The sequence below is a fragment of the Pinus tabuliformis genome, chromosome 4_2 (genome assembly GCF_031772625.1).
Source record: "Pinus tabuliformis cultivar Carrire ecotype Pingquan chromosome 4_2, CPIR1, whole genome shotgun sequence".
Classification (NCBI taxonomy): Eukaryota; Viridiplantae; Streptophyta; class Pinopsida; order Pinales; family Pinaceae; genus Pinus; species Pinus tabuliformis.
The window spans coordinates 801,629,636-801,649,945 of record NC_142304.1 but is presented as its reverse complement, the minus strand read 5'-3'; the positions used below and the strand labels follow the sequence as shown (position 1 = coordinate 801,649,945).

Here is a 20,310-nt window from a genome sequence, read left to right as displayed (position 1 = left end):
AAATCTCAAAGATATGTGAAGTTCTAGACTGTGGTAATGCGAAGAACCTAGCCTCCTATATATAGTGATTCGTCCATATACTCAAGCCGACATGAGCATCCGAATGGGTGGGTCTCCTTTATGTGAGCCGACATGAGTTTGTCACTGATATAGAAGCCGACATCAAGAGAAGAGGATTGTGCTTGTCTTAGGAGGGCTTTCTAGACACTTAATTGACTCATATACATTTTACACATGCTCAAGTAGAGCTCTTCATACATGACATTAATTCTTTGACCTTAATGACAAAATCCTAAGGCTCTCAACAGGAGCCGTCTAAAATAAAATCACTTGCTCATGAAACCCATGAAGCAAGGCTTACATTAATAATTTTATTTTCTTCATTATATCATTTACAAAAGTCACAATTACATGTCATTATGAAGATAGATTCTAGTTACACTTTTCAACAGCGTGGATGAAAGGAATCTCCCTAGTTGAAAGGAAGGGCATATCATAGTCATGATGGACACCTTGAAAGAAGAAATTGGTATGTATTTTGAGGGGTTGTTGAAATAAGTAAAGTCGGATCTAATTTTAGAATATGTTGTTGCATGTGAAGTAGGAAAAGAAGATGTATGATCGATGAATCTTCTATCAAGATTCATTTGGAAGTCTTATTATGATAAATTGAGAAACAACAACAATTCTCTGAAAGACACCAAAGGTTTGTGTTTACTTATGTACATTTGAAAGTCTGTTACTACTTAGAGTTGTGTTTGTACAAGTAAATCTCTCAGAGTTTTAATGGCATGTTGGTTACACTAGAGAGATTTGTTACCACTCTGTTTTATCGAGGAGCATTTGTTACCGATTGAAATAATCAGGAGTGTAGAGGCTTTGTGTGTAAGACGTGTTGTCTGGGAGGACATCTGGTTGGCACGATTTGTTGATGTCTAGTTCCCGAAGATGGGAGGGCGGCATTGGTCATAGAGCTTTGACCTCAGGTACACATCTAGATCCTTGGGTGGATGGTTAACAAGTAAGTCTGGCAGTGCTTAGAGAGGCTAAAAGCTTTAGTCCATCTTAGTCCCACCTAGATAGATTGCCTTAGTCAAGAATCTAGTCCATGGCATCGTAAGTGTCTAGAATCTAGTCCATGGCATTGTAAGTGTCTAAATTGTTGGAGGACCTTGGATAGATTGTCGTGGTCATGAATCTAGTCCATGGCATTGTGGTGCCCTAAATTTTTCATGGTTTTCATGCGTTTTGAAATCTTCCTTGTACTTCTAAATACCTCCCTAGTTAAGAGAGTGTTGAAATATGTAACTAAGTTCGGTCTTCATAAATGTATTTGAGTCACAATGAAATGTATTTATCAAAAGAATGAAAATTAAACAAACAAAAAATATTATTATTATTACTACTTATTAAAGCATGGGTTTCATGTTTGCGTCATCATGTTCTTAGGTCAAAGTCCGCATTGAGGACTTCTAGGATTTATTCTGAATCATTAGTCATTGTCCATTAAAAGAGACCCTTATTAGGCTTTTGAATCACGTAACAAGAATTAATATTGAGCCAAATATGCTATTTGTCCCCTCCAACCAAGTCGAACTCAAAGAGATCAAGTCGGCTTCAAGAAGGACAATTCGACCTCACTGGAAGGCTATATACAAGGCAGTTCGAATTCATTTGGAGGATTCCATTCTCTCTCTTATAAGTTCGATATTCAAAAGAAAGATGTTGGGAAATGCAAAGTTGAAGAAGAGTTGGAAAGAGGCTAGAAAAGAGTGAAATTTTGAAGGAAGGAAGAAGACATCAAGATTGAAATTTTGGGCCATCTATCTCTCACTCAAGTGGAGCATCTAAGGAGATCGAAGTTTTTTTTTGTCTAGTTGAAGTAGTTGTTGTTGCTGACTTTTTTTGAGTCGAAGCTGCTATTGCAAATTGATGTTGCTAGGTTGAAGTTGATATTGTTGTTGATTGTTACAGATTCGAAGCCGCTATTGCAAATTGATGTTAGGTTGAAGTTGCTATTGAAGGGTTATCATATGCAAGAAGGATTAAGCGTTTACTTGGTGTAGAATAAGTCTTTGTCTAGGTCAAGAGTCTTGGATTATCTCGAGAAACTATTGAAGGAAGAATTATTAACTAGATTTTCCCCAGATATGAGTTTTTGCCTTAGGTGTCTACCTACATCTGTTGTCCTTGTGCTATTTATTTGGTAATTGTGCTATTGATGTGGTAATTGCTTGATGAACTAAAAGATAAAAGAATCACAAGTAATTATCTATATAAGAAAATCTTTCTGCATTTCTGATTTTCCAACAATGGGCAACCAATCACCTTAGGCTAAGGCCTTGGCTTTGAGGATTTAATCGATGGGCTTGATGAACTAAAAGATTAAAGAATCACAATTAATTATCTATATAAGAAAATCTTTCTACATTTCCGATTTTCCAACAATGGGCAACCAATCACCTTGCACATAGTTACTTCAATAATTTTGGCTAATGCCTTGGCTATGAGGATTTAATCGATGGCTAACTATGTTGTTCAATCAAGTAGACTAGATGTGTTCAAGGAAGGTCCATTCTTGTAGTTTCAACATATGAAGCTATGTAGTGGACCCAAGAGATGGGCCAATGATATCTTACAAAGAAGATTGACTTTGACAATGTATGATAGGATTGATGGGCCCTTCATCTCAATGACATCATCTTGCTTGGGGTTTGCTTACAAATGTGTGGTTTTGTTGAACACTCTTCAACAAAGCTTCAACATTTGTTTCAATCAACTACTCCTTGTCCTCACATATTGCTCCTCGTCATCCCATTAATCAAGGGTTCCCTCTCGCTCCTTACCTCCATGTTTTGATTATGGATGCTTTGGGTTATTTATTAGACACTTCTTGTATCAAAGTCCAGCTAGAGCGGTTAATAACCATTTTGCATGACTCTCTCCTCTCTATTGATGTTGATCAAGGGTCTATTGATGGAGCTCTTTCTTAATGAATGCTCATAAAATATCACTAGATTCTTGGATGAATTCCCCACCTAAAGTGGATCACCACAACATAGTCCCATATTCATCCAAGAGTTATAGTCAAATATCTAGGATCTTTTTGGGGTGGGCCTATGTTGAGTTAGTGTCTTCAAAGATTAAGCGTGCTACACAATGGAGCTTTGATCAACCCTTGATGTAACATGATTCTCACCATTTGTATTCAACTCTTCCTCTAAAAAAATCCTCTTTCCTAGTTCTTAATACTCGTTGGGTGCTTAAGGATCCAAAAGATTGTTGGATAAGACGTATGTACAAAGATTGGACCATGCAATTTTCTTTCTTATTCTCTTAAGAGTTCACTCTTGTCATTTATCAAAGGACACCATTAAAGCCACCTTGGCCAAAACTGATGTTTCAAATGGCCTGTTTTATTTGTCAATGCCCAAAGTCAAGACACGTCTTGGATTGTCAATTTGCCAAGCATTGTTGAAGTGTGTTTTTGAAGATCATCCCTCGATGCTTCTATAATGTAGGGGTCAATAGCAAGCAATGTTATATGGGTATGGTCATGTTATTGTTCGTGATGTTTTCTCTAACATTTGGCATTAATCGAGTACAGCGGTACTAATTTTTTTTGGTGAACATTCAGGTCTAAGTTTGTTTTTTATCACAAGATTGTCCCTTTGTTCGTCTTTACTCCAGTATGGAAAGGTGAGACTCACAACATGTTTTTGGCAATAGGAGCTTTGTTGGTCCAATCTTTGGATTGCACAAAGTAGTCTTTATTTTTATTTTTGTAGGTTTTAGAAGAATTATGAAATCGACTATTATATACCGTTTTATACCTGTTCATTTTTTTTATCGTAAAGATTTTCCCATATATTCAAGACAAGTAAAAAAATGGAGAATAAAATTTTAAAACAAAAACAAGCATACGTTTGAACGACATAAAAGGGCATAAGAATCCAGTCAAGAACTTCCTCCACCAAGCTTGTAGATTGGCTGTAAAATGGATGTAAAATAAAAATATGAAATTAAAACGATTTACAAATATAAGCAAATTATATAAGAACAGTTAAAATTTTGAATGATCCGTGTTGACACCAACAAGAAGAAATTTAACAGCTCTTAAGGGGCTATATCGAACATAATGGTAGGGCATTTGTAATCACAAAGGCAAAACCAATGCGTTGTGATTTAGAAAAATCAAGATTCAAGAAAAGCTTCTAAACTTCAAAGGATGTGAGAGAATGAGAAAAAGTTGTCATTCCAAAAGTGATAACCTTAATGTCCAGAAAGACCTCACAATAAATCTTGGGCAAGGTTTGGCGAAAACCTTAATGTCCAGAAAGACCTCACAATAAATCTTGGGCAAGGTTTAGCATGCAACAAAAAGTTTTGCCATGGCAACCCCTCCTCTGCGGGCATAGAACTGGGTGGTTAACCCAAAAATACAGGACAGACGGTTAAAACTGGGCACGTCTCAGCTGATTTTGTTTGAACCAGTTATTTGAAGTGTGCAAGGGAATAAAAGCGAGTATTCTCGTGTCAAAATATTGACTTCTATAAAATTTAAGTGGGCTAATATCATTTTACAATTCTGAGCGAGGAAGCTAAAGTTTTATTAGAATAAATATGCAAAATAATCAGGTTTTTATTGCAACCAAAATAATAATTAAATCATTGGACTATGTAATGCTAAAACATGTCGATAACACGTGGATAACTGAAAACATATTCCTTGTACAAAAAGCCTAAAACCACATTTGCATCAACCCACAGAGTTACAGCAGATAAGTTCTATCAGCTTTGGTCCTCTCGATATGAATTAGCTTTCACAAGACTCCTCTAATATAAAAGTCTAAAAGAATCATGTAATGTGTACTCCTGAATTTTTAAATCCTGTATTCTATTTAAGATTGACCAGGACTGCAAACTAGATACGGACTACCCCTGAAGCAAATATAAAGTGAATACATCCATAAAACTTTCTAGACGAATATTTTGATACTGAAATAAAAATCAATTTATCAGAAGATACTTCTACTATTGTCCTACCATTATGAAAGGAAAAAATAGTTAATAGCCCTTTGAAATTTCCATGCAGCTTAATAACCAGTTCATGTGCCATAACAACCTGTCTTGATGAAGGGCCTACACTGAAAAACACGGACTACATTGGGCTAAGATAGCATGTCTGCAGGGTATCTATTTCACCAACCAATATCACCTAGGACTTTCGCCTGGCCTCATCCCTAAACTCATGACATGTGGATTTGGGGGGAGACAAAAAGAAGAATGAAATAATGGAGGACAGATTTAAAAAAGGACTTCACCAGTGAACAGTGCCCCATTTTCAGAGACAATTTCTTGATGAGCTGATAATGTATTAGAAAACCTCTGCCCAAAGAAACAAATATTTTACACACTGACAGGATACCTACCAGCAGAACGCATTCACAGGACAAACAGAAGCTACTCCTTCTTCGGCAGCTGTCGTACCCCCTTACAGTCAGTCATACAAGTGTTACTGGACTAGACCATACCAATCGCTTCACCCCAGCATGAGAGGCTCGGCTAAGAGGGAAAGTGCCGGCTAATGAGGGGATCCATCGAGCCGGTGCTGTAGACATCAGATGGAGGGCAAGGTCCCGGAGGGGCTTGCGCTTCCACTCCCCGATGGGGGTTCTTTTCACCTTTCCCTCACGGTACTACTTCGCTATCGGTCACCCAGGACTGCTGTTGATAATATCGGCGATATATCGGCGATATTCGAAAATATCGCGATATTTTCAGCAAAACAATATACCGCCGAGAAAATATCGCGATATTTTCTGTTTTGAAAATATCGCGATATTTTCAAAATATCGGAAAATATCGCGATATTTTGAAAATATCGGCTATATTTAAAAATTTGAAAAAAAATTATTTTTTATGCTTGCCGATATTTGCCGATATTTTGCCGATATTGCCGATAAGATATTTTCTGGACCCTTGCCGATATTTTGCCGATACCGATATTTTCAACACTGGTATTTAGCCTTGCAAGGTGGTCCTTGCTGATTCACACGGGATTCCACGTGCCCCATGCTACTCGGGTTAGAGCGTAAGCCAATGATGCTTTCGGCTACTGGACTCTCACCATCTAGGGTGATAAGGTCCGTCAGGGGCTCGACTGTTAAGGAGAGGGAGAGGAGAGGGACGGAGTCACTCACTATTCATATGGTGAGGAACGGAGGGACGGAGTCACTCACTATTCCGATGGTGAGAGGCTCACCATAGCAGTGGAAATGACAGTAGCAAAGGCAGAAATTGAAATGTTACAACGAGGGAGTAATTGTGCTTTACCCATAGTTAGAGGAAATTTTCTAACATTAGACATGCAAGGAGAAGTTGAGAAAGCTCGACTTACAATTTACAATGAGAAAGGACCGTAGAGATCAGGATTCAAATTTGACAAACCCCACCTGCTTTAAATCTGTATCAGAATGTAAGAGCCATTTGTGAATCTGACAGCCATGCTTTAACATGATAAATCTGTCTGATCAGCTTTATGGTTAAAAACAACATTTGCAATATTTTAGGTAATGTTTTTCCTTAATGCACAACTAGAAACAATAAAATAAAGATAGTTGCTGCTACCCATTTGTACAAGCAATGTTTCATCACTATTGCACAAGCAATGTTTAATAACTGCCTTTCAGTTTGAAAGGTAAAATAAACTTAGAATGGACTTGTGGATCAAAGATGGTGGTGGAACAACACTCTTGTATCTCTCAAAAGACAAAGCCTGTGTCTTGATCCAAGGCAGGAGAGATCGTCTATACAACCAATATGGATCAAACTTCCCAGTTTACCATTAGAATTTTTATCGGATGTATTTGAAGTAATAAGGTACTTTATAGGATCCCTCCTGGAAGCAGAATTGTTTACATGAATTCATATCAAAGCGCAACTGCTCGAATATTAGTGAAGGTAGACTTGCAAGAAAGGCTTAGCCAAAAGTCTCTCTCTGGAAGTCAAAGAGAAACGCTTTTGTAAGATCATTGACTATGTAGGGATTCCCTTTAGATGTGCATGGTGCCACTCTTATTGACGTGTCACAGATTATAAGCTCAAATTCACTACAAATCTGGAGGAAGGATTCAGTCAATAGATTCACTGGCTAGGGGTGTGCATCAGTTTCTCAAGATGAGGTCCATGAGATCAGAGAGATCAGTCCAAGCAAAGGGAAAGCAGCTGATGGAAACCCAGATGACTCATAACAGAGAACCCAAGAACCCAGACTTGATCTCAGACTCAGCAACAGATGCTCAGGATGGGACCCAGAAAGTATTACTTCAATCCGGGTAAGCTCCTCGTCTCTCTCCCCAAAAATGGTGCTCTCTGGAAATTATGTTTAAAAATTAATCCGAGGAAGTGGATTTATTGTTTCAAGAAAACATTCCTTCACTAGTCAGGAAGGACCTCCGGATTCAGATATAGAAAAACCTCAAGTTGATCTCCAAAGTTGAAGAGATCAATGGGGGCATGGTGAAGCCATAGATGATCAAAATAATATCCAGGAAACAAGGAGAAAATTGCAGCAAATGCTGACATAATTGAAAACAGGGATCCCTCCCTTCTGAGCAGAACAGTTATGCCCAACCTACCAGACAACTTACTATGGCTTTATCATAGGGAATGGAGGAAAGCAGGATACGAGGGAGTAGGCGTGTTCCCACACCAGAAATGGGGAGCCTCACCTCAAAATTGTCCTAATATAAAAAGCCCTGGAAAATATTTAGCCTTCAAAATACTCATGGATCTCCACAAACCTGGAATCAGAATTCAGAGAGAATTCAGAGAGGATTGGGACTTTCTTCGAGTTGCCTTAAAAGGCAGATGAGGGGAACTATTCACTGTATGGAAAAGGGAGTCCTTCAAATTATCTAATTCAAATTTTTTTTCGAATCAGTATTGGAGCAGAGCTCAAATCTCAGGAAATGGGGGATTCTTATTGCGTAACAATGGACCCTATAGGAATAGGACTGATCACTGGGAAAGGATACTATCTCAACATATATGGACCCTATGAGAATGGAGTTGTTTACTGGGAAAGGATAGCATCCTAGGAGCAATTCAAAAAAAAATTACAAAGTTAAGCCCTAAATTTTACAATTAACAGGTGACTTCTGGGGCACTTCTGCAAGAACAGATCCCCTAGCTGATTTCTTTCTAAATAAAATGGAGGAATTTGAATTTGTAGGATATGAAACTCACCGGGCTATTCCCCCACTGGAGGAACCATTGAGGCTAGTGAAGCAAGAGTGGCAAAGAGGCTAGACAGACTTTTTATTTCTCAATCATAATAACAAATCATGTCAGGATCAAAACATGGGTAGATTTAGGAGCCGAATCAGAACCTCACCCAGTGTTTCTTCAGTTAGCAAAGGAAAAAAGTAAGCCATCCAATTCTTTCAAATTTGACTCTGGATTTTACAGGAAGAATGTTCCATTGCTATGGTCAAATATATGTGGGAGCATGACAATTGCACTGCAAGAGAATCTGCAAGCATTCAAGAGGTTTTTAAAAGGCTGTACTGCCATGGGCCTACAAAAAGAGAATAAAAAATAGACATGTCCTAACAAAAATAAAGGCCAGTGTAGCAGATATTTACAAAGAGGATTGTGCAAGCCGCATAGATTAAAAAACTAAAGCTAAACTAAATTCTTTAGAATAGGAGAAAAATCTTGTTAGATAACGAAGAAGGTTTAGGCACAAAGAGAACAAGAATGCATTTTTTTTGTAATTTTGCTAACCATTGGCTAAATATCAACACCATATGGGAAATGGTAAGAAAAGAGGATCAATAGCTATCTCATACCAAGGTATTGCAGATTTAGGAAAGGTCCATTTTGAGGGAATTTATTAGGAGGATGATAGACTAAATACTGGAGAGGTAGTTAAAGACAACTATGTATTTCCCCAGTTCTGTGGGTGAGGAGGGTAACAAGGCACCGATGGATCCAATAAGAATTACAAACAATTCTGCATTGTTTGCAAAAGGATAAGAACCCTCAGCCACTTAACTGGACAATAGAATTCTTCCAGGGGTTCCATGACTCCCTTCAAAAAGACCAACAAAGAGTTGCCAATAATTTAAATTCCACACGCAGGACCTTGGGAGCTTTCATTCAACATTTCACGCTTTAATCCCAAAAATTAGACAAGTATGAAACTTTTGAGGATTTCAGACCCATATCATTATGCAATTGCATCTACAAAATCATTGCTAAAATTACTGCACAGTGGGTCAAAATCCACTAAAAGTTGATTCCATGTCATCAAAACAATTTGGCATCCTTCCAGGAAAACAGATCCATGATGGAATAGGAGCAGTCCATGAAGGAATGTATAATATCAAACCAAGATATTACAAGCAATGGTAGCGAGGTTGGGTCTTTCCAAGGCAGATGACAAAGTGAACTGGCTTTATTTAAGGCTACTCATCCATATAGGGTTCAGTGTGTAATTGGATACCCTGTGTTAAATTGTACCAAGAAAAGGAATCATTTTTCTTGCGTCCTAGTCAAATGGAGAAATTTGAATTTCCACATCAGCAAGATGACTTGAGTTGCAGTTAGCAGGAGTGACATGGCCAAGTCACTTAGTTAAGTCAGTCAATTTGTGTTTGTGGGTAAGAAGTAGAGTTGCACATGAGTTGATTGCTAAGATCTAGCAATCTAGTGGTGTTATAGTTAGTAAAACTCAGTTATCTGAGCTCTAGTCATCAGTAGGGTCAGTAGGAGTTCAGTTGAGTAGTAGTAACCAGAGTTGATAATATCGTTCTCGACAAAATATCGGCAAGGTCCTAAAAACATCTTTTTGGCAATATCGGCAAAATATCGGAAAATATTGGCAAATCATCTTTTCAGATTTTTAAACATATAAAGCAACAATGATATTTAGCCGAGATTTTCAAAATATGGCAATATTTAGCCGAGATTTTTAAAAGATCTCAATATTTAGCCGAGATTTTCAGAAGATCTCAAAATTTAGCTGAAATTTTTAAAATATCATGATATTTTCAAATCTAAAAACATTGCGATATTTCCCTGCTGAAATATCGTTTGCCTGAAAATCATGTGATATTTGCGATATTTCGTGAAATATCGCCGATATCATCAACACTAATAAAAATTGTTGGTAACTCACTCATCTTTCAGTTAACTAATCAATTTACTAAAAATAGCCCTAGTCATGCATGCAAATCGAATTGACTTAATTGAGTTGGAAGAAAAGGCAGATTGTAATTATCAATTGTATACTATTGAGTGTATAGGTTTTGCATTGAATCAAGTGAGCAATTCCTCTTGAATTTGCACAAGGAAATAGAAGATTTTCCTATTTTTAGGATCTAATTTTCTCGGGAATTGCACAAGGAAATAGGGGGGAACTGGAGGCCTATTTGGGTTAAGATTTTCCTATTTTTTGGGAAATTATTTCCTCAAGAATTGCGCAAGAAAATAGGAGGAAATTGGAGGCCTATTTTGGCAAAGTGTTGGTCAAAGCAGCTAAAGCAGGAGATCAATATTGCAGTGCAGGTTAAGCTTCAAGGATTGAAGTTGTCATTGTAATTGATCAATGTCTCACCTGATATAATACAAAACAGAGAGTGGTTTTTCCCAGTTGGGTTCCCCAATAAAAATATTGTGTTCATTGTATTTGAATGATTGCATGTGTTTCTATTGTATGTTTTCCTTTCCGCAAATTGAGTAGAATAAATTTGTGTTTATTGTTTTCAGTTTAAATTCATTATCAGCTGCAAATTTCGAGCTATTTCTACATGGTATCAGAGCTATTGAAAACTACATAGAAACCAGATTCCTGATCAATCTCTCAGAGAAATTTCGAATAACAGATTTGTGGTGCAGGAATTTTATTCAGTGCTGGAACAATGTCCTTCTATGGATTGAGGCTTGAGTATGCATTGGAGGGCACTTCGAACTTCATAGCTTGGAAAGACAAAATGAAAGTTATGTTGGATGACAATGGAGTATTGGAGTACACACAAACTAATATTCCAAAACCAACAGCATCAAATGCACAACAGTTGGCTCAGTGGAAGAAAGACAGCAAAATCCAGGAGGATTATCCTAGAGGGAGTCAGAAACCATGCGGTTTCGAGTGTGCAATGCAAAGCAAATTGCTTATGCAATGTGGAAAACTCTCACAGAGTTATCCAAAAGCAGCAATGATGCTAGGAAATTGGTATTGAAAGATAAGCTCAAGAACATTTGAATGCAGAAAAACAAAACCATTGTTCAATAATTATCCGGATTCACTCAGGTCAGAGATGAACTTGGGAGAATAGGAGAGATTGTGCCATCATCTAAACTTGTGAGCTTAGCACTCCTTGGTATTCAAAATTCTTGGCACGGCTATCACGATTCAGTTTATGGAAAAGACAAACTCCCAAATTGGGAGAGACTTTGGTCTAACTTGGTGCAAGAGGAGATTAGAAGAAACACTAGAGATGGAGTCTCATCCAAATCTAATGAGGAAAAAGACTATGCTCTAGTTGGCAAAGGAAAGAATGCAAAAGGCAAGAAGGCCCAAGGTGAGGCAGAATCCAGCCAAAACCATGGCAAGAAGAAAGACCTCAGTAAGATTAAAAGATTTCACTGCCATGAGTATGGACACTATGCAACCAAGTGTCCACATAAGAAATCTAGTAAGGAACCTACAGCAGCAACAACAGGAGATGCTCTCACATCACAATTTGAGATGGATTTCACCCTCATTGTCTGCATGGCATGCACAGTACGAGGGAGTGAGTGGTACCTTGACTCTAGTGCTTCATTTCATATGACAAGAAATAAGGATTTCTTCAACAACTTAGAGGAGAAGGACCTAAAATTACATAGCGCTTGGAGATGATGGGAGATATAGTACCAAATGGATTGGCATTGTCACCTTTAAGAGGGAGACAAGTTATCATCTTCACCTAAAGAATGTAATCTATATGCTCGGTGTGAAGAAAAACCTAGTTTTTGTAGTTGTACTTAAATACAAAGGATATGATGTGGTGTTTAGCAAGGGGAAAGCATATCTGTAACAAGTTGCTACTAGACAAGTAAATAAAATTGGTGTTCGAATTAAAAATCTCTACAAGCTAGAGGTAGATTTCGCCATGTATGCAACTATACCTCCAAGAGTGAGGTGGGGCAATGTAGAGCCTTAGTCCCAGAGTTGAAAAGATTTGAGCAGGGTCCATAAGAGAGCAGTAGCAATTGCAATATACTCTTCTCATCGATCATACCCTTGCTACAAGGACCCATAGTATTCAGTAGCAGAAGGATCAGTGTCAGTTGAAACAGTCAGATTTTGAGTGACAATTGCAGGCTAGTAGCAGTTAGAGACTTAAGAAACAATTGCACGACTTAAGAAACAGTTGCAGCTCAGAGACACAATTGATTCAGTATTTTGGATGCTTCTCAATTGCAGTTGTTGCAGTAGCAACAACAACAGTAAGAGGGAGTGTTAGTTCTATTCTTGTACATTCCTACAAAGGAGCAGGATTGGGGTTGTTCATAACCCTTTTCTTGCTAAGAGGGAGTGTTAAATTGTAGCAAAAAAAAGCTTCATTTGACTGTGCTTTAGTCAAATGGAGAAATTTGAATTTCCACATCAACAGGATGACTTGAGCTGCAGTTAACAAGAGTGACATGGCCAAGTCACTTAGTTAAGTCATTCAATTAGAGTTTGTGGGCAAGAAGTAGAGTTGTGCATGAGTTGATTGCTAAGATCTAGCAATCTAATGGAGTTTATAGTTAGTGAAACTCAGTTATCTGAGCTCTAATCATGAATAGAGTCCGTAAGAGTTTAGTTGAGTAGTAATAATTGTTGTTAACTCACTGATCTCTCAGTTAACTAGTCAATTTACTAAAAATAGCCCTAGTCATGCATGCAATTCGAATTGCCTAGTTAAGTTGGAGGAAAAGGCACATTGCAATTATAAATTGTATACTATTGAATTGGCGCAAGTGAGCATGGATTGCGCAAGGAAATAAGAGATTACTATTTTTTAGAAGCTAATTTCCTCAAGAATTGCGCAAGGAAATAGGAGGAAGCTGGAGGCCTATTTTGGATGAGTGTTGGTCAGAGCAAGTAGAGCAAGAAATCAGTTTTACAACGCAGGTTGAGCTTGAAGGATTGAAGTTGTCATTGTAATTGATCATTGTCTCATCTGATATAATTCAAAACAAAGGAGGGGTTTTCCCAGTAGGGTTCCCTAGAAAAATATTGTGTTTCTATTGTATGTTTTTCTTTCCGCACATTGTGTAGAAGAAATTTGTGTCTATAGTTTTCAATCTGAATTCATTAGCAATAACAATTTTTGGGCTATTTCTACAGCCAGATAATGAATTGTCTTTCCTCAATATATGTTGCAATTAATGGCTCAACCTAATCTTTTTTCATGCCTACAAGATTCCTTTGGTAGGTATGTCCAGTGGCTTGGAAGAATTAGACACAATTATGCATTGTTTCTAAAAGGATAAGAACCCTCAACCACTTAATTGGACAATAGAATATTTCCAAGGGTTCTATGACTCAAAAAGACCAACTAAGAGTTGTTGATAAGTTAAAATACACAAGCAGGAATTTAGGAGCTTTCAATTCAACAATTCAGGCCTTAATCCCACAAATTAGATGAGTAAAAAACTTTTGATGATACCAGACCCATATCATTATGCAAATGCATCTACAAAATCATTGCAAAAATTATTGCACGGCAGGTCAAAAGCCAATAAGTTGATTCTATGTCATTAGAAAAATTTGGCATCCTTCTCGGAAAACAAATCTATGATGGAATAGGAGCAGCCCAAGAAGAAATATATAACATCAAACCAAGAATTTACAAGGAATAATGGTAGTGAAGATAAGTCTTCCCATGGTAGTGAAGATCGGTCTTCCCAAGGCATATCGCAGAGCGAACTGGATTTATTTAAGGCTACTCATCCACATAGGGTTCAATGTGTAATTGGTTGACTAGATAATGAATTGTCTTTCGTCAATATCTGTTGCAATTCTAATTAGTGGCTCAGCCTATTCTTTCTTCATGCCTACAAGAAGCCTCCGATAGATATGTCCAATGGCTCGGAAGAATTACACACAATTCTGTATTGTTTACAAAAGGATAAGAACCCAAGGCCTAACTGGACAATAGAATTCTTCCAAGGGTTCTATGACTTCCTTCAAAAAAACCAACTAAGAGTCGCTAATAATTTAAAATACATGGGCAGGACTTTGGGAGCTTTCAATTCAACATTTCAGGCTTTAATCCCAAAAATTAGACCAGTATGAAACTTTTGATGATTTCATACCCGTTACATTATGCAATTGCGTCTACAAAATCATTGCAAAAATTATTGCAATGGGTCAAAAGCCACTAAGCTGATTCTTTGTCATCAGAACAATTGGGCACCCTTCCGAGAAAACAGATCTATGGTGGAATAGGTGCAGTCCAAGAAGGATTGTATAACATCAAACCAAGAAATTACAAGGAATGGTAGTGAATTTGAGTCATATAGCAGAGCGAACTGACTTTTTTTAAGGCTATTCATCCATATAGGGTTCAATTGGTTAAATAGATAATAAATAGCCTATCCACAAAATCTTTTGCAATTGTAAGTAATGGCTCAGCCTATTCTTTTTTCATGGCTACAAGAAGCCTTGGGTAGGTATTTCCAGTGGCTCCTCTGCTTTTTTTATTGTAGAGCAGAAGTCTCAACAGAGCTATAATAGAGTCAAAAATAACTACAAACTTCACAAATATACAAATAGGAAGAGCCCTAAACCTAGCTCATTTACTTTGTTGACGATGTTTTGCTTTTGGGTGATGGGACTAAGAGAGATACAATTAAACTAAAGGAAATACAAGACCTATATTTCCTAGCTATAAGAATGACAGTCAACATGCAAAAATTTGCATATGCTAGAAATGGATCAAATCAGGAATATCCTACAGCTCTTCCTTTACAATTGTACAAACCTTCAGGAAGGATTTAAATATTTGGGTTTATTTATAAAACCTAATGACTATGGAATGAATGATTGCAAATAGCTGTTATCAAAGGCTATGAAATGACTATAGAATGAATGATTGCAAATGGCTCTTATCAAAGATTGGAGGAAAGGATAAACCTTTGGTGCAACAGATAGCTATCTAGAGGTGGAAGATTAATTCTCAACAAATCAACCCTGGAGACAATCCCAGTCAACTAGCATACATTGGACTATAAACCCAAAGGTATTCTGGAAAATCAGGGGAACAAGCTTCATATTTATGTCATTATAGAATAGGGTGAGAGTCTAAAGAAGTCATACCTCTGGTAATATGCCAAATCTTCCAAAGCCAAAAGAATGAGGTGGATGATGGCTGAAAAGCATATATCATTTCAGCAAAAGCATTAAGCAGTTAAATATGTGTGGATGGTCTCTGGGACACAATTTGAAAGTCAGCAGAGTCCCACTCATGCTCATAGCCAACAAACAGAGACATAAAATATTGTTTAAAAGATGGACTATGGACTTCAGTATAGTCATAGTGTGATGAACCTTACAAAATAGTCTCAGACAGAAACTCTTGTATTCCATGCCCTCCAGGATATCTGTTTATTTGGTTCCCTCAGAGTCTGCTGCGTGGGACACTTGTAACTTCCAAGGGTTTGTGCCAGTCCTTAAAAATTCTGCACTGCAGTCACATAGCTGAAAAAGCTAACAACCATTAAAAGAATATTTTTTCAATCAATTGAGAAAAATGAGAAATCACCACTAAATTTCCCTTTACTTGGTTTCAAGGGCAGTCCTCTGATGAATGAGTTCAAAGATATCCAGAATAGAATCAGATATCACCGATGTTAAACTAACCCTTACTAGGTCCATGGGACAAAGTCCAAGGTATATCCAGAATAGAATCAGAAATCACCAATCTTGAACTGGCCCTTTACTAGAGCCACTGGCCAAAAAGTCCAGACCTTGGATGACTAAGTCCAAATGCATTCCAAGTAAACGGAAATGCCCTACAAAATATATATACCCTGAGAGTGTACAATAGGAATAAGAAAACCCGAATATTGCTATCAGGGAATAATGGATTTTCTCACTTGTCTCACCACAAGTATCAAGTCTTGCAAAGGCATACCCTGCGGGCCCTTCACAACAAAGACCAGACAACCTTTGACTAGGATGGCATGCCTGAGGGTATCTATCCCACTAACCCTGGAGGCAGCTTAACAGACAACCTCACCAGTGAACAGATGCCACATCTGCAAGTTTCGTGAGAAGTTTTCATTGTCCTGATCACATATTAGATAAGCTTCTACCCATAGAAACAACTATTTTACCGACACTAACAGGATACCTGCCAGCATACTCGTAGCCATGAAATTGAGAGTGGAAAAGGCAGAAACCTGAATGTTACTACCAGGGAGTAATTGTGCTCATTCATGGAGTTGCAAATTTCTAACACTGGACAAGGAGAAGCTGAGAAAGCACAAGGGCCATAGCGATCGGGATTCAAAAATTTGACAAACACCATTTGTTCTAAGTCTATATCGGGACTGCAAGTGCCATTTGCCAAACTGACAACCAAGCTTTAACACAGAATACATCTGTCTGATCAGCTCCATGGGAAACATTTGCAAACTTTGAGGTAAATATTCTTCCTCAAATTACATCTAGAAACAATAAAATGTAGATAGTAGCTGCTCTCCATTTTAAAAGCAACGTTTAATAACTGCATCTCAGTTGGAAAGGTAAGATAACCAGGATCTCAGAACAGCATTATAATAGGACACATAGAATACCATTTCAATAGTGCTAAATTCAGAAGTCATCCTTGCTCTAGAGGTGCATCATTAAAGGCATATTAATTTAAAAGGAAAAGCAAACCACATTTTAAGAGTTGAAATTTCACTTACTATATGAATAAACAGAGAACAAAAACACAGAAATCAACGAGACTTATATAATAGCGCATCAAAAATTCAAATTTAATATAAAACTTTCAGTCAAAAATAGCATTTTACAAAGTAAAGGATTCTCAGAGAAAACCTTAAAAAAAGGGTTCTCGAAGCAATTCTTCAACATCATTAAAAACATCAATCCTATAACAAATGTCAAAACCCTTGTGGCCATAACAACTTCCATCCGAGGTATACTAAAACTAGAAACCAGATCTGCCTCTTCATCGTTTTCCACCTGCACCCGCAAGTTTTTGACCTTTGGGCATGTTACCCTTTGGTATGTTACCCTTTGTTTGTGCTTTCTGTCCCTTTGCAACAGTCTCAGCCTTTTTCGCTTTCTTCTCATCTTTAGTCTTCTTTATCCTTTCTTTGATTTCCCTGGTATTTAATAGTGAAAAACTATATCAGGAATTGGAGCTTACCAAGTAAGAAAACACAAGCATTCAGATGTTGATAAACACAATAAAATTCAGATATTGTTCAATGTTCAGCAATGCAATTTCAAGCAGAAGGCAGCTATTGTCACAGGAAACAATGTTTTTGTCATACTTTAGAGCAGCTTCACGAGCAGCAGCTCTAACTTCGGTCTTCTCAGTTCTCTTTTTCTGGATAACTTCCAAAGAAGCACCAACAATAGACCTAGAATAAGGCTTGTTTGTTGTGCGTCTCCTCTTCTTCACTTGCTCAGCATGAATGTCCTGGTGATGGGCATAATAAGGGGTGAGTGAATAATCCACTACACATAATTTGCAACATGCTGCCATAAAATTGACCAGTTCACCTTCTTGTGTTGTTTGCGGTACATTGCAGTCCAGGTAAGCTTGGATGGCTTCAGACGATTATGGAAATACCTCTTACATTTGGAATTGGCAAACAAGAATACCTGCAAATTTCCAAGGAAAAATAATTGAGCATTGAAACTATTACATGTTTCGCCAGATTTGAGAATAAAGCATAGGAAGACAGTCTTCTGTACACAAAGAACCATAATGGTTTAACATAGATAATACACATCACCAGTTTGTGGAACTCAATTATGGCATTCTCTAGATAGTTGACCTACAATATTGTATGCATAAAACAATGTTCGAACTAATAGAGTTTGCTGACCATAATCCACCATGCAGAGTTTGCAAAATATGATCAATCCACTTAATGTAAGCATGCAATATTTTCTTGGATGATTTACTCATAATAAAACGTGTTTTTTTACTGCGATTTTTTGGAAGTTTTTCCAGTGGCTTTTCTAGTCTAATTTCTCTAAAATCTCTCAGGAATATTTTGAAATCACAAGTTTAAGTTTGATGAGTAATACATGCATAACCAAAGTGCTTCAGTGTACTGAATCCATATATAAAGTCAAAAAACCAGTTTAAATAACACTAATCAAGATTTTACCTCAATTTTTCAGGAAAATTCCAGGACGGGAAAGTCAAAATAATCACACTAAAAACAACTCTATGGAGTACAAGAATTTCAAAAATATCTACCAACCTGGGAATCCGATCGAATGAACCTGATACCCCTGCCAGGGTAGATCTTTGCACCACTGAAGCGGCAAATTTCTGTCCTGCAGATATTGGAGAAAGACGGAAGAAAGAAAAGTATGAGATGAACAGGTTATCCATGAAACAATAGTTAAAAATTGTGAAGAAAATCAGATAAATTTTATCCCGTGGTCCATTGGAAAAGGGGACAACTCTGTAGCACTACACAACCAATAAATCTCCACTGAAAGTGCAAACGCCCAACATCATGTGTATAAAGATAATTTAAAGACTGAAATAAAGAAAAGCTTCCTATTAATTTCCACAGATGACAAAAATTGGTTGATAGGATTCGAAGAGTATATCAAGAAATAATGGCAATGCAGGAGTGTCAAAGCCAGCTCCTCAAAAGGATGGACGGAAAATAATGGCATCCACTTACTTCAAAACCATCGCGTCTACTCGACTTCTGTGCCGTCAAAAATGCAAAACCCTCGTCGGCCCCTGCGCCCTGGAAAATGCAAAACGCTCGTCGGCTCCTGTGCCCTGGAAAATGGAAAGCCCTCGTCAAATAAGAACTAAACCTTATGAGGTAGACGAGAAAACCTGCTGAGCGGAGATGAGAAAGTAAGTCTACAAATAAGAACTAAACCTTATGAGGGAGACGAGAAAACCTGCTGAGCGGAGATGAGAAAGTAAGTCTACAAATAAGAACTAAACCTTATGAGGGAGACGAGAAAACCTGCTGAGCGGAGATGAGAAAGTAAATCTAGGGTTTCCACGAGGCCCGAAATTTTGGCAGCTAATCCATGAACAAGGACTGACCGTAATGTGTAGTGTTCCCACTTTGGCCAGGGTCACATTAGGACGCTGGAAGGAGGGGTTCTCTAAATTTTCATGGCCGTAGGGAACTTTGGTGATCCGAAGTGCATCCAAAAGTAGTTGTAAACGTGAGTACTTACCTGTAGAATTTAGTAATTAATAATGGTATTTTAAAGGTTTAAAAATTAATTAAATGAGATATATGAAGGTAACATAAAAAATAATTATATAAAAGATAAGATAAGATAATTATATTTATGTTTAATTAATGATTACAAAGTAGGTTAAAAGGGATTGTTGAGTACAATGATGTCTATACAAAATAGTAGAATCAAATGGTCTCCTATAAAAAGATATAATGCATGAAGTAAATCAACATTTTAGTGGAGAAAATCTAGGAGCGGGTAAAAGAAAGTGGAATATCTCATAGTAGTACAAAAAGTCTATTTTTCCAAAAAAATGGAACCCTTGAGCTTTGTATTCATGTTCATTTATAACCCTTTGAGTTTCTTTAGCCTTTCATGATCATGTGCCTCAAAATTTTCCATATCCACCCACAATCAACAATTTCTTAAACCAAAATATTAAACTAAATCTAAATAAAATCTAAGAATATTTAAATAAAATTAACTAAAAGTAATTTAAAATAACTCAAACTATAACTATTAATTTAAATAAAATTCAAATTTATATACTAATATTATCATTCAAACAAAAATTAAAACTATTAAATGATAAAAAATCACGTTACTAATTCAAAGCTAAACACTTAAGCTTAAACCAAAATTAAAATAAGTTTAAGCTAAACTAAAATGGTTTTTAACTATAACTAAAGAAAACCAATAATATAACTAAAATAAAGTAATTTAAATAAAATAAACTAACAAAAACTAAAATGGCTACCATAGACCAAAAACTAAAATAGTTATTAAAAGAGTCATGACATAAAATAAAGGGAAACTAAGAAGTTCATATGATCGGAAGAGCCTATTACTAATTT

General features: G+C 37.0%; 1 protein-coding gene across 7 annotated transcripts; it reads right to left on the bottom strand.

The window, feature by feature from the left end:
- Positions 1-16,999: 16,999 nt before the first annotated feature.
- Positions 17,000-19,421, bottom strand: LOC149172100 (large ribosomal subunit protein eL24-like). Of its 7 annotated transcripts, XM_089424207.1 has the most exons (7): positions 19,231-19,420; positions 19,141-19,189; positions 18,931-19,034; positions 18,496-18,571; positions 17,783-17,884; positions 17,551-17,699; positions 17,000-17,379 (listed from the first exon to the last, which is right to left on the bottom strand). In XM_089424207.1, exons 3-7 carry the CDS (start codon positions 18,939-18,941, stop codon positions 17,223-17,225), a joined length of 495 nt encoding a protein of 164 aa, XP_089280333.1. In that variant the 5' UTR covers positions 18,942-19,034; positions 19,141-19,189; positions 19,231-19,420; the 3' UTR covers positions 17,000-17,222. The 7 variants fall into 7 exon arrangements, with proteins under 7 accessions (XP_089280333.1, XP_089280338.1, XP_089280332.1 ...); XM_089424212.1 differs by having other exon boundaries at positions 19,163-19,421; XM_089424206.1 differs by having other exon boundaries at positions 19,141-19,420.
- Positions 19,422-20,310: the final 889 nt, after the last annotated feature.

Excerpts from the sequence above, each read along its gene's own strand:
- LOC149172100 (XM_089424212.1), bottom strand. Across the intron at positions 17,885-18,495 it reads TCATTCGATCGGATTCCCAG|GTATTCTTGTTTGCCAATTC; the intron begins GTTGGTAGATAT and ends GGAAATTTGCAG. Across the intron at positions 17,380-17,550 it reads GCTCGTGAAGCTGCTCTAAA|GGAAATCAAAGAAAGGATAA; the intron begins GTATGACAAAAA and ends ATTAAATACCAG.